Here is a 13,666-nt window from a genome sequence, read left to right as displayed (position 1 = left end):
ACTACTACCTTATCATTATATGCAATATTGCCCTCATACTCAGAGCTTACAAGTACATGTGTTATATCATTTTTCCTTTCCTCAAAGTTGGTCGCAATCTCACCTCCGTAAGAAATGATATACCTTGTGAGTTCTTGTTTGCCTTTGACTGCCCTATCAATAAAGAATACACACCCCGCAAAGAAGGATGGAAGTGCTTTTGAAGGTCCATCAATCTTTACATCTGTTTTAGGTTTTTTAGAGGCAAAGTTGACCTCAATATATTTTAAAATATTATCTCTGCATTCATCCAACTGTTTGACTACTTCCTCTGGACCTTCAACGGATGATCTTGCAATCATTCTAATAAACTTTGGACTTGGTGTTTTAAGTGACCACTTGTCAAAGTAGTCAAAAAGCTCTCCATCCTGTGCTGTTTGGTAAGCTAAGGCAAATATATCCTCAACAATAAAATCAGAAAAAGATTTCGAATAATTTCCACTGTCATAAAAACTCTTCAATCTTAAAACTTCTTGTTCATCAGACGAGGAAAGAATATCATCTTCCATGGCACAGTCTTGAGCTATTGGTTTGCTCTCTTCTTCCTTAACTTTGAGTTCTTCAACCTTAATTGGAATATCAGCCACTACCTGCTGTTCATCAGAATTTACTTCGGATTTAACTTGACTATTTTCCTTCTTTTCTGATTTTACAATTGGAGGTGGAGCTAAACTTTGGCTATTACTTTTTCCTAGCGATTTATCGCTTTCGTTTCCATCATCATTAGTTTCGTCGTCACTTTCCTTTTTCACAGATCTGGTCTTCTTTTCTACTACCTTTCTCTTTTTTCTTTTTGGACGATATTCTCTATCCTCACCATCTCCCAATAGATCATCACTTGAAGAAGATAATTGATATTCCTCATCAGAACCTTCAATCTCGTCTTCACTTTCATCCTTCAGCATAGAATATTTACTTTCATTCATTCTCCTGGAATTCTTTTCACAATCAAAAACCCATTCTGCATTTACAATGAATGCACCAGCTTTCTTTGCTTGCTTACTCTTTTCATTTCTATCATCAACAAAGGCAGCAATTAAGTGAGTAGTGTCAGCTGTATATTGAGGTCTATATTTTGCACCAATAGCCATGGCAGCCTCTCTAATTTCTGTTCTCTTTGGATTCTGAATACCACTAATAGCTATAATACATCCTTGTAAAACATCAGTCTTATTTGTACAAACTGGACCATCCTGAAGTTTCTTATTATCTTTGATGACTGTTTTGTTACTGACAACAAAACCTGCCAAATTTCCATTTTCATCAGCATCACTTGCATTATCAATTAATTCTTCTTCATCGTCTGTATCTGATGGATCGTCCAATGTCTTTTTCTTTTTGGTTGTTTTTCTTTTGGTTGGCTTTTTAGCATCAGCTTTCTTAGTTGTCTTTTTCTTTTTAGATGAGCTATCACTGGCAGATGCCTTATCGTCATCATCGTCACTAATAGATTTAAATTTTGGTCGTTTTTTGTCTGTCTTGGCTGCTGGCTTTTTAGTTTTCTTTTTAGTTTCCTTATCTGATTTTTCACTGTCATCACTTAAATCATTCTTCTTTTGAGTCTTTTGAGGTTTAGCAGCAATACCACTTGGTAAGGTTCTTTTCTTAGGTTTGGAAGGTGTTGAAGAAGAAGATCCAAGATCTGGAGTAATATTCAATGCTGGTGATAAGGTCAATTTGGTTTTTGCCATTTTTCTAGCTTCCTCTAATTGATCTTGTCCACTTATCATAGGTTCATCATCATCGGAAAGGAAAGGAATATCCAAAGTGGATCCTCTTATAATTAATGGTGTAGAACATTCATCAGACATTTTGTTCGATTCATCTGTTTTTGCTGATGATGATGATTCACTCTCAAGGGCAAAGTATTGCAATCCGAAAGGATAATCACCAAATGTTTGTGTAATTTTAACAGAAAGTTTCTTCCATCCTTTAAAATCTTTTTCATCTTGTCTCACAAGAGCTGCACGATTCAATTGTTTCTTATCGAAAACATAAAGTTCATTAAGTTTGGTCCTACTTTTTGTTTCATGAAATTTTAACATGGAACTTGATGGTAGAATACATGATCCATTACTATCATCAAACGATCCTTTCTCCAATCCGAAAACTTCAATTACATTGGCTCCATTATTCTTGACAATAATTTTATCAATTTTAAAGTTATCATCATTAATATTTAAATAAATATAAACATGTTTACAGGATATACTTGTTTCGAATTTAGTGTCATTATCATTAAATATATTAGAAAGTGGATGAGTAGATGTTTGGAGTGAATCATCCGATAACTTGATCACACTCAAGTTGGCTTTCATTTTATTTTTTTAATAATATTTATTTTAGAAAACGTTCTTCTTTTTGTTTTCCTTGTTTGACTTGAAATATTTTGGCGGGCAAAATTTACAATATTTGAGGATTTATTCGTCATCAAAATCCAATTCAACTGGTTTATCACTTGTGCCTCCTTCCTTATTTTCAGTATTTTCAGATGTAGATGTATCATTTTCTTCAGAATTTTCATTTAAATCAATTGTTGGAGAAAAAGTTCCAACCTTTTCCTCTTCCTCTTCCTCTTTGTCATCATCTACATCCACTTCTTCCACATCGTCTTCGATAACCTTCCTAGTTGGACCCCTGCTTGGTTCCTCTTGTTCTTCTTCCTCTTCGTCATCCTCCATCTCATCTCCAGAACTTAGAATAGTAATATCTTCCTCAGGTGGGGCCTCTTCTTCCACTTCTTCATCAGATTCGACTACAAATCTTCTTTCTTCCTCAGTCAATTCTTCCTCGCCTTCTTCTTCCTCTTCTTCTTCATCTGATAGATTTTGAACATATGCATCTTCTCCCTCTCTTTCGTAAGGCTTAGTTGAGTTGAATTCGCTATAATTAATAATTCCAAGTTGAATTCTAAGGAAGAACTGAGGATCAATATCAGAATCAACTAGTCTAGTAATAAAATACAAAAGTGTTCTTGGATTGATATCTTTCAACCCAAGCTCCTTAAGACAACGTTCAGTGAATTCGTGATTAAAATTGAATTTAGATCTTTCAGTTTCACCATCAAACAAAACCTCAAACAGAAATTGTGAAGTTTTTTCTTCAGCAATTTTACCAAATACCTTAATTCTTCCAGAGTCCAAATATGTTTCATCTAAAACTCTTGTTTCAATATCTGCTGTAAACGAAATATGGTGTCCTAGAGAGCTAATTATAATAAAGTCAATTTTTTGGCTAGCTTCATCTTCTGTTCCAAATTTAAGGAAGTTTGTTACAACGATGCTATTTCTTGATTTTTTAAACCTCTTGAATTGATTAATGATATTATCCAAAGCTCCAATATCATGCCTAGTGAAATTAGTTTCCAATAAATCATCATCACTATCATCGTCAGTCAAATCAACACTTCTTTCAAGGAAAATTGTTATCAAATACTTGGCATTATTTCTTCCTTCTTTTACATCTTCAATATCTTTCAAAAATTTGATACTTGAAACTGAACAATCTACTTGCTTTCGTTGCAAATCAAAGTATCTACGAAGTACATTCTGTGAAGCAATACATTTAGACAATAAGCCAATTGCAGTATCACTTTCTTCTGATCTATATGCCTTTTCTACAAGATTATCTTGCTCAACCAAAAATCTAGACAGAGACGAACCCACTGAGTACTTCAAAACAAAGGAATATCTTGTTTTGAATGCCTTCATGAAATCATATTCTGAAATATTTTCTCTCTTAATGTTTAAATCTTCAAAAAACATTCTCTTATACAGGCAATACCAGAAATAATAATTGGTCTTGAGTAAATCATCCCAATCCTTACAAACAAGCATAATTGTTCCAAGTTTTTGTGGTGGTAAAAATTCACAAATAATATGAAGACAATCAATAGTAAAGTGTCCTCTTCTTTGTCTCTTGGAGTGATCCACTTCAACTTCATCTCGTGATTTTCTCTTTAATTCAGAAGAAGCCTCTACATCTTTTGTTGGTGATAAAGTAGTAAATATTGGTTCTTGTTCTTCATCCTCTTTGTTCAAATCGATCATCTCCGATGATTGACTCTGTTGACTATTCATCTTCTTGAGTTTAATTTTTTCTATTAGATCCTTCATCTCCAATTCCTCGGAATCCTGTGATGATTATTGTTTGTTCAATGATGACAAATATATAAATTGACCAAATTATTGGTAATCCAACGTTCCTTTTTGATTTCAAAAAAAAGCCTTGGTTTAATATTGGCGCGTTTTTTTTAATTTTTCTCTCCACATGTTTTATTGTGAGTTCGAGTGGTAAATGGAAGAACGAATGGATTGAGTATCTGAAGATGAAATTGGTTGAGAAATATCTGGTGTGGATGAAAGAGAAGTACTATTTGGTACATCAGAAGCGTCAGTTTCAACAAAAGCTTCAATAGATTTTAATTCAAATGAAAAAGATCCCTCTTTCAGTGAACTAATACCAAGTCCTATTGAAACAATATCAAAAACTTGAGCACTTGTTGTTTGTTTTGCCTTTCTGATAGCACTCACTCTTGTTTCATCTCCCATAGAGTTGACATAAAAACTTGTGAATGGAATTGTAGAGACAGTCCAAACTCTACCATCTTCATCTGTTTCTTGGAATGTTCTAATCTTGTCAGTTTGATATCCTTTAGATCCATTGAAAAAGATGGCATCTCCTTGTTGTGAATAATCTCTTTCAGGTGTAATTGGTGCATAGAAAAAGACATCATCAACAAAATGATTGAATTCAAAATGAAATTGGAAATCCTCAGGTCTATCTGTTTGATATTTAATCTTAATTCCACCATTTTCATAATCTGATAAATCCAAATGGTAAATAGGATACTAAATATTTAATCAATCATGAAAATTTATAATTATTATTAAAAATTAGAAATATTCGTAATCATTACAGTAATAATTAATATTTGATTAATTTGATAAATTGAAGGAAATAATACCTACCACAAACCACATTCTAGCAAATGATGGTAAAATTTTTCTACCATTAGTCAGAGTATATAATTGTCCTTTAAATATACATGTTCCATTTGATGTTTTACTCAATTCACAATCGGATTTACCTCCGAAAATTGTATCAGTGATTAATGTCCAATTACGAACAGAAGATGATGAAGATTTATAGAGTAATGTTGTTGGTGGTGTTGTCATATCGAATCTAACAGCCCTATCATAGAATTGTTTCATTCTAGTGAACAAGGCTGTTTTAAAATTCAAAATGCTGGTTGTTGTTCCGAGTTTGTAAAGAACCATTTTTTATTCTTTTTTTGATTGATTTTTAAATTTAATTCTTTTTTAAATTTTATTAATTTTGAATGTTGGAATTGAGGATTGAGAATTTATTTGTGTTTTTGAAGTTTTAGCAGACGATTCTTTTTACGTTCTTCTCTATTTCTCCGTTGTTGAGCTTGGAATAGTTTGTGGGTTTGTAACAAGTAAACTGCGACATTAGTTTGGAGTGATTTGAAAAGTTTGTCTGGTAAATTCATTGATTTTTCATCAAAAGTCTTTTTAACTTTTTCAATATCTCTTTTACCACCTAGTAATTTCACTCCCAAGAATGATTCACTGTCATTATCAAGGAATTCAGTTATGATTTCGAATGCCAATTCGAATTTCTTTGCTTCCAAAATGTCAACCTCATGGCTGAGACTTTTACTAGCTTCACCTCCTGAAACATCTGATAGAGATTCGATTTGATCATGCAAATCATAAACTTTCTCACATTGTTCCTTGTACAACATTACCTTCTCCAAAAATAGAACTTTAGAATATTGATTATTTAGTTTGCAGAATTCCTTAAATAAAATATGTAAGCGATCATCTTCCATTACCTCTATAATAACATGTGCATCTGCTTTTTTCAACTTATCCATAAATAAATTATCTCTTCCAATAGTAATAATTAAAACAATTACCATTACTGGAACAATGATTAGTAATGTAATCGAAACTAGAATTAAATTAACACCGGCACTATAATTCATGTACACATCTTCATTATACGCAGCTCTATCAGCAATAATTAATGGATCTCCCAAGCTATTAACAAGTATTTGCAGTTGAGTAAGGTAATTGAACTTGTAAAAGTTGAAATCTTTAACATTATTCACAACATTATTGAACATTATGGTTTGAACAGTTTGAAAATCATTGAAATTCTTCCTCAGCATTGGTATGATTGATTCTCTAGATAAGTTATTGACCTTATTGTACGATGGAATGTCCAATATCAGAGCATCCAATTCTTTGCTCACCACTTTCATTGTACTGTTAACCTCAGAAAGTAATCGTTGTTTTGAAAGTGAACTGCCTAGCATGATATCAAAACTAACTTTGATATCGTTCAAGTTGACCAGTAATGAAGCAACATGTTGATAGCAAGTATCCTCTGTCTTGGATTGGATTACTATAGTATTGTAAGTTTCCAGAAAGCGTTTACGCAAAAAATTAACTTTTTTGATCGACTTGGTGCGACCTGACTTGATTTTGGATGACGTTAAAAACAGACGACTTTTGATTGATCCCCAAATCAACTAACACCAACCTGCAGTTGAAAGAAGAATTAACTCAATTTATTTTCTTTTGATATATTTGCATAATTTGGTGTCAATTCTTCTTACTTTAGCCTTTATTTCTCTCCAAGTTCTTTAGAAGTCTATTTGATAATAGTTCCACTGCAGTGCAAGCAATTAAAACAAGAATTGGATCGACTTTGAATCGATTGTAGTTGATTGCCAGTTGTCTGTGAATCGACTTTGAATCGATTTTGTTGCCAGTAAATTGACTTTTTTTTTCGACTTAAAATGACTTTAGACGACTTGACTTGAAGTTAACTTTTGGCGTAAACGCTTTCTGGAAACTTACAATACCAGTGGAAAGAATGCTCATTACTAATAGTATGGATATGGTGAGAATCATTATTAAAAACGAAAGTACCCTCTCGAAAGTCAATTGAATCTGTCCACACCTGGTTGATATTACAAATTCCTTTTTTCTACCTTTCTGAATGGGTATTGTTGTTTGGTTTTCTTGTTGTTGAACTGTTTTACTATGTCTGTGTGAATTATTTTGCGATGAAGTGTTGTTAAATGTTTGCTGTTGCTGCTGAGGTAGAGTTGAGTGGTTGAATTCTATTTGTTTATCCATCTTTGAGAGGACATCTTCCATCTCTAAGAATTGCATGACTTCCAACTGTTCTGTTTCTCTTCTTTGAGAGTTTAAACTCGTGCTCACACTGGGTTGTTGTGTTGATGCAACTTCATGTTGGAGTGGGTCTTTGGTTTGATTTTCAATGTTGCTTGTGGAAGGATCGTGTTGATTATTAGACATTTTTTTATCCTATTGAGCAATTGCTTGCAGTATCTTCATGAAATTTGGATTTTTGAGGGCTCGGTTATGGAGCTGTCAATTTGCAAAGATGTTAAATTTGTAATATTACCTTTTTTATTTTTCCAAACCTGTCGGATACTTGTCCACATGGGTATCTGACAACAGTCGACAGATACAATTCAGGACCCAATCTGTTAACAAAATGGAGAGGATCTCAAAGAGGAAAATGATTGTCTGGTGGTAGTTTCTTTAAAACACTATTGAGATTTTTATCGTAATCCAATTAATATCACCTTGTTTGGAATTGTTTTACTTTGTTGATGGTGTGCATTTATTTCTTTTGACCCTTTTTAAGCTCTTTAATCTGTAGCTCAGCCGCTTGCAATTTCTTCTTATACATTTCAATTGCAGTTTGGCCACTTGAGGAGTATGAGGTTCTCTCAGCATTAATCTTGGTATTGAGTTGCAGCATCTTTTGCTCGTATTGCATTTTGACCTTTTGCAAATTCTCTTCATTTCTTGTTTGAATTTGATCGTGATCCATTTGGAGCTTATCCAACTCCTCTGTTCTGCTTCTCAATTGTGAGAGGAGTTGAGAACATCTTTGTCTAAGGTCATTCCTCTCTGATCTCAATTTGTGACCGACAGAGAGTGCCTTCTTGAGGCTAGTTTCGGCTTGTGATACATTATTCATCAGTGGAGCAATAACGTTATTCTCGAAATGTAAAAGTTTAGCTTCAACATCTTCATTCACTGTTATGAATCGTCTCTCATAAAATTCCAACACTGATTTAATTTCCCTATCATACTCTGATTGCTTTCCCATCAATAGATTATTCTCTTCCCTAAGCTTTTGATTCTCCAATTCTGTCTCGATCATCCTATTAGAAGAGACAACACATTTATCAATTTCATTATTCTTATCGTCAAGTCTCTTCTTCAATTCCTCAATAGTATTTTCCAAAGCCTTTACTTTTTCCTTGTATTCTTTTTCCACTTCATCTCTGATGGAATGTTTCTCTGATTCCTCCTTATATTTAGCCAATGATATGAAACTCTAAATTCTCCTCTCCACCCCAATACTGTAAATCAAGTCAACTTACCTCCCTCAACCACTCAATCGATGAAAACACTTGCTCTCTTCTTTCCATTTTTTTTCTGATTGGAAAATACCGCCAAAAGTATTAATAAGCTTCAAAGAAGAGAATTGTGTAATTTCAAAAACAAAGCCTTGTTTCTCTTTGCATTTAGTAGCAATCATCATGAAAGAATTTGAAAAGAAAAAATGCTAGGAAGGTCTCTTCATAAAACTCTCAAGCTTTTCAGAGGGCACACAACTCTTCAACATCATCAACAATGGGCTACCACTACTACCGTACAAAAATATAATCATTATCGATTCTTACAACATGGACTATCAGAGTGGAGAGTTAATAATTATTCGTCATCTTTGAGAAGGAAAAAGAAGGGTGTGGATGTGTTTTCAATTTTAAAAACCAAGTATTTGGAGTGTTCGGAAAAGGATGTGATTGAAGGAAGGAAAAAATCTGTTAAATTTTCAGTATTAAATACAGAGGATGTGGAAGAAGATTCACCAATTTTGTCAGAGAAAATTAGAGTTGATAAACTATTGAGTCAAACAGTACCTATCAGCAGAGAGTATGCTCAATTTTTATTATCAAATGGATATGTGAAAGCAAATAATAAGAAATTGAATGAAGATAATAAGTTTATTAAATTTACTGATATATTGAAAGGACTCCAAATTGAAATTTATTTAGAGAATAGACCATTTTCAGCAAATCTCACACCAATGAAACATGTTGAAATGTATGATGGACCAATAGCTCCTATTCATGTACTGTATGAAGACAAGGATGTTATAGTAGTTAACAAACCTGTTGGGTATGCTGTTCATTCAAGCAAATCTAAACCAGAATCTGAGACGATGATTTATGCAATTAGAAATTATGTACTTTCTAAAGAAAAAGAAAAAGAAAAATCAAAGAAAAAGAGCAAGCAAACCACAAACACATTGCCACTGAATATTAATTTAGCCCACAGAATGGAGTCACAAATGTCAGGAGTTCTTATTTGTGGGAAAAACTCACATTCAATCCAAAAATTGAGTGAACAATTTTTGCCAAATACCAACTTACAAAAACAATATATAACAGTTTGTGCTGTGCCAAACATTAATAGCTTAAAGAAGAAATTGAATCCCTTTTATCATTTGAAGGAGGAATTTGATGAAGATGAGGAAACAACTGATGATGAAGAGGGATCAAACCTTTCTGAAAAAGATATTTTATCTTCGTTTGGAGTTTCAAAGAAACCTGACAGGTTTGCTGATCTTAATCTTGGAGAAGCTGAGGAATTATTTGTTGATGACTATGGTGATATGGAAGAGGATGGAGATGAAGAATTAGATCTTCTTGAAGGAATGGGAGAGGAACATGAAACATTGGATTTATCTGGTGGATGGAAGGATATGAGAAAGGAACATGAAATGTTGAAAGAAAAGTATGAAAAGGCAACCAAAAATACCACTCTTACCCTAGAAGGAGATCTCAAATTTGTAATGCACCCAGAGTATAATGTTCAGGTATTACAAAGAGCTGGTACCCATGAACTTCCTAGCACTAAAGTATTGAGAAATATCAAGACAGTCGTCAATGTTCTAGAACTCAATGAGGATAACAGGATTGCTCTTGCTACAGTGTCCATCCCATCAGGTTCAGTCCAACAAGTTCGTTCACATCTGGCAACAAATGGCATTCCCATGTTAGGTGATTTCCCTTACTTTGATCAAGTAGACAATAGAATTCCAATTGGTTTGTCCAAAAACCTTAATGTAAATAAGATATTCTTCCATTTGTACAAAATAGTTTTCCAACACCCAACCAGTGGCAAAAATGTTATTGTTAAGGCTCCTCTCATGTCACCAATGAAAGAATTCGTTGAAAAACAATTCTCAGAGTCTGTGGTTGACAAATATATCAACTTGAATTCAGATGAAGAATAAATAATTTATTTACTTGTCAACACTCAGACTGAGAAGATAGGTTTTCAATGTTTGAATATATGTCTTAAGGGTCAATCTTTCAATGATATCATGATGAGATCCTCCTTCCAAAGTAATAAACTTATATTGATACTTTTTTTGTACATTTTCAAATAATGTTTTACCATGTTCATAAGGTACAACATCATCTTTAGTACCATGGAATACTTCTTGTATTAGATATTACTGAATTCCAATAAACTTACTAATTACAGGAGCATTTACATTAGGAATTCTATTAACATTAACAAACATGTCCACTGGCCTCAAAAATACAGATGTTGATACAATACGGCAAATACTATTAATTATAAATTGGCATTGATAATTCATCTTAATACTTACGAAACGAATGCTTAATATTGACATTAAATAAAACAAAATAAATCACAATTACTTACGACATTCCAAAATTAATCCTCTCACTGGATATTTACTTGCTAGGTAGCATGATGGCCCACTGCCAACGGATGTTCCGAAAATTACAATATCCTTAGGAGGAATATTTTGTGCTTTTGTCAAAAACTCATAAGCAGCTTCAGCACTTTCATAGGTGTCTGTTGTGACAAGGTTAGTACATCAAGTTCATTTCAGTTGAAACTACGTACCACTTTCCGAAGGTTGGTATTGATTTGCAAGACCATATCCAACATATTCATAATGCAATACATTAACTGAATAATATTATTCCATCATTATATATTATCCAATCATCGTCATAACCTACCATTCAAATGATCTCTTAAAACAACCAAAAAATCATACTATTATATTCCATTTCAAAATTAGTTACTACTAAATAATAAACATACCATCGCACCAATATCTGCAGCATTACCGTGAGAATAGATAATTGTCGTTGTTGTATCCTTGTTAGCCTTCATGAAATAACAAGGAATCATCTTCTTTGACTTTGTAGTCAAGAATGTAACAGGATAAGGATATGATTCATCATAGGTAGGTTTTGGTGGAGCAAACACATACGAAGCAACGACATTACCCATTTTCTTCTCTAAAATTCTCCTCGTACTCTGTTAGAGCTATTTTTTATTATTATTTATTATATTTGATGAGCGTGTTTGGAAAAGGGAACCTGTACAATTTCCAAGATCATGAGGGTGAGATATCTTAGATCCAAATTGAAAGACAATTCTTATTGGAAAACATTGAATATTTGAGTGTTGAGGCAATACGCCAACCTTAAATCAGTCTCTAGTTTCAATTCTAGTAATTTTGAAAGCTTTTCTAATGCTTTCTAAATAATGTTTAGTGACAATCGTTTCATAAGAAAAAAAAGAGCAAAATCTCTGTCGACGGTTTGCAAATCTTCCCAAGCAATTTTAGGGTTCGTTGGATTGTTCGCGCCTAAAACTGTAAAAAATGAATCGATATGAAGTGATTGATAAAATCGGAGAAGGTAAGGAATTTATTGTTTGAGGATGATGTTGTTTTTCTAACTTAATTATTATAGGAACGTATGGAGTGGTATTAAAATGTAGAGATAAGGAGACGGGAGACTATGTTGCTATCAAGCAATTCAAGGAAAATGATCGTAAGTTTCAGTACTAAGTAGACCAATATCACCAAAATTTCAACATATCATTGAAATTAAATAGAAAAGGATGAGGTAGTAAAGAAAACTACAATGCGAGAAGTTAAATTATTGAGGATTTTAAAGCACGATAATATTATAACGTTAAAAGATGTCTTCCGAAAAAGAGGAAAACTTCATCTAGTATTTGAATTCTTTGAAATGAATATGTTGGAACACTTATCACTGCAGCCTGATGGATTTAGTGAGGACTTAGTTAAAACATATATGCATCAGTTGGTGAGAGCTATCGCTTATTGTCATCAAAATAGAATAATACACAGAGATATCAAACTCGAGAATATCATGGTTAATAGTAACAAACACCTTAAACTTATTGACTTTGGATTTGCGAGAACAATACCAAAGAAAGATACTGAATTTACTGACTATATAGCAACTAGGTGGTATAGATGTCCTTCCCTCCTACTGGGATGTAAACATTACGGACCAGAAGTTGATATATGGGCAATAGGGTGTATTATGGGTAAGTTGTTATCATTATTTCAATTAATTTTAAATATTTGTAGCTGAGCTATTGACTGGGAGGCCCATTTTCCCTGGACAATCTGAAATAGATCAGTTATATTTGATACAAAAACTGCTAGGTCCACTGACGAAGGAACAGACTAAGATGTTTTTTAAAAATCCAATGTTTAATGGATACAAGTTTCCAGATATGACTGCTTGTGAGGGATTGGAACGAAGGTTTTTGGGTAAGGTCTCTAAAACAGGGCTAGCTTTTATGAAAGGTTGTCTGAAAATTGATCCAAAGGATCGATTTACAGCAGAAGATTGCATGAACCACAAGTTCTTTGAGGGTTTAGAAAAGAACGAACCAGTATTAAGTCCTACTACCCAAGAATCAACTCAAGATCTTCCTCAGGAAAGAGGAGTCCAAAAACCATCTCTTCAAACTTTTGGAAGCAAGGGAAATCTAGTGCACCAACAAACAAACCAACCATCCACAATAACTTATTCCGAACAAAATTCTGTAAATAGTAGAAAAAAGAAGATAATAACTCGACCAATTCAAGCTAGTGAAATGATGACAGGAAACCTTGTAGATGGCATGCCAGAAGAAAGTGACATTTATCAAGGAAATAAGAGAGGAAAATCTAGGCAATCTGGCAGAGACAGAGATGAAGCAACAACCCCTCCAAGGGCTAGCTCAAGAGCAGAAAAAATAATAGAAAAAAAGAGAAAACCTATTCAGATCGATCTCAATAAGCATGAATCGATCAATAAGCCATCAATACCAAAAACTGTACAGACAAAACCAGTGAATCTCAGCAAAATTGTATATACTAGTTCAATAGCGGATAGAAGAGTTAAACCAACTCCATCAAAACAATTGAAACAACTCAATCCTCTAACGGACTCTCCTCCACAAACTCTTAAACAACATAACTATGAAAATGATATAATTGACCAGGAAAATGATAATAGAAATATTCAAAGAACCAAGAAGGAAGTACTAAGGGCACCATCTTCAATCTCTGAAAATGTTAAAGAAGATACACAAGCTAGTATTTCTCCAAGAGCTTCAGGTGAAAAATTTCTTAAAACGAGGAAGAGCAAATCAAACTTGACATTAAGAAACTCCATCAAAGG

The 13,666-nt window shown here is 33.3% G+C and overlaps 7 protein-coding genes across 7 annotated transcripts; 2 read left to right on the top strand and 5 right to left on the bottom strand.

Annotated features, from left to right (window-relative positions):
• Positions 1 to 99: 99 nt before the first annotated feature.
• Positions 100 to 2,084, bottom strand: NAEGRDRAFT_47730 (BRCT domain-containing protein; the record flags this gene model as incomplete). The annotated part of the gene is made up of 2 exons (XM_002679187.1): positions 100 to 153; positions 222 to 2,084. The coding sequence occupies 2 exons, from the start codon at positions 2,082 to 2,084 to the stop codon at positions 100 to 102; spliced, it is 1,917 nt and encodes a 638-aa protein (XP_002679233.1).
• Positions 2,085 to 2,459: 375 nt separating this feature from the next.
• On the bottom strand, positions 2,460 to 5,216 carry NAEGRDRAFT_47729 (uncharacterized protein; the record flags this gene model as incomplete). Its single annotated transcript, XM_002679186.1, has 3 exons — positions 2,460 to 4,172; positions 4,572 to 4,861; positions 5,129 to 5,216. 3 exons carry the CDS (start codon positions 5,214 to 5,216, stop codon positions 2,460 to 2,462), a joined length of 2,091 nt encoding a protein of 696 aa, XP_002679232.1.
• A 188-nt stretch (positions 5,217 to 5,404) lies between these two features.
• Positions 5,405 to 7,397, bottom strand: NAEGRDRAFT_65487 (uncharacterized protein; the record flags this gene model as incomplete). The annotated part of the gene is made up of 2 exons (XM_002679185.1): positions 5,405 to 6,474; positions 7,067 to 7,397. The coding sequence occupies 2 exons, from the start codon at positions 7,395 to 7,397 to the stop codon at positions 5,405 to 5,407; spliced, it is 1,401 nt and encodes a 466-aa protein (XP_002679231.1).
• Positions 7,398 to 7,728: 331 nt separating this feature from the next.
• Positions 7,729 to 8,548, bottom strand: NAEGRDRAFT_65486 (uncharacterized protein; the record flags this gene model as incomplete). Its single annotated transcript, XM_002679184.1, has 2 exons — positions 7,729 to 8,424; positions 8,501 to 8,548. 2 exons carry the CDS (start codon positions 8,546 to 8,548, stop codon positions 7,729 to 7,731), a joined length of 744 nt encoding a protein of 247 aa, XP_002679230.1.
• Positions 8,549 to 8,682: 134 nt separating this feature from the next.
• Positions 8,683 to 10,422, top strand: NAEGRDRAFT_65485 (uncharacterized protein; the record flags this gene model as incomplete). Its single annotated transcript, XM_002679308.1, has 1 exon — positions 8,683 to 10,422. One exon carries the CDS (start codon positions 8,683 to 8,685, stop codon positions 10,420 to 10,422), a length of 1,740 nt encoding a protein of 579 aa, XP_002679354.1.
• Positions 10,414 to 11,495, bottom strand: NAEGRDRAFT_79086 (hydrolase). The gene is made up of 7 exons (XM_002679183.1): positions 11,274 to 11,495; positions 11,189 to 11,225; positions 11,070 to 11,135; positions 10,863 to 11,018; positions 10,807 to 10,816; positions 10,668 to 10,762; positions 10,414 to 10,628 (listed from the first exon to the last, which is right to left on the bottom strand). Exons 1-7 carry the CDS (start codon positions 11,463 to 11,465, stop codon positions 10,432 to 10,434), a joined length of 753 nt encoding a protein of 250 aa, XP_002679229.1. The 5' UTR covers positions 11,466 to 11,495; the 3' UTR covers positions 10,414 to 10,431.
• Positions 11,496 to 11,841: 346 nt separating this feature from the next.
• Positions 11,842 to 12,878, top strand: NAEGRDRAFT_32161 (uncharacterized protein; the record flags this gene model as incomplete). The annotated part of the gene is made up of 4 exons (XM_002679307.1): positions 11,842 to 11,878; positions 11,933 to 12,013; positions 12,078 to 12,539; positions 12,583 to 12,878. Coding segments are annotated over 4 exons (876 nt in total), but the record flags the coding sequence as incomplete, so codon positions are not given.
• Between the last annotated feature and the right edge of the window lie 788 nt (positions 12,879 to 13,666).

The sequence above is a fragment of the Naegleria gruberi genome, assembly GCF_000004985.1.
Source record: "Naegleria gruberi genomic scaffold NAEGRscaffold_14, whole genome shotgun sequence".
Taxonomy (NCBI): domain Eukaryota; phylum Heterolobosea; class Eutetramitea; order Acrasida; family Naegleriidae; genus Naegleria; species Naegleria gruberi.
This window is presented reverse-complemented; position numbering and strand designations above follow the sequence as displayed.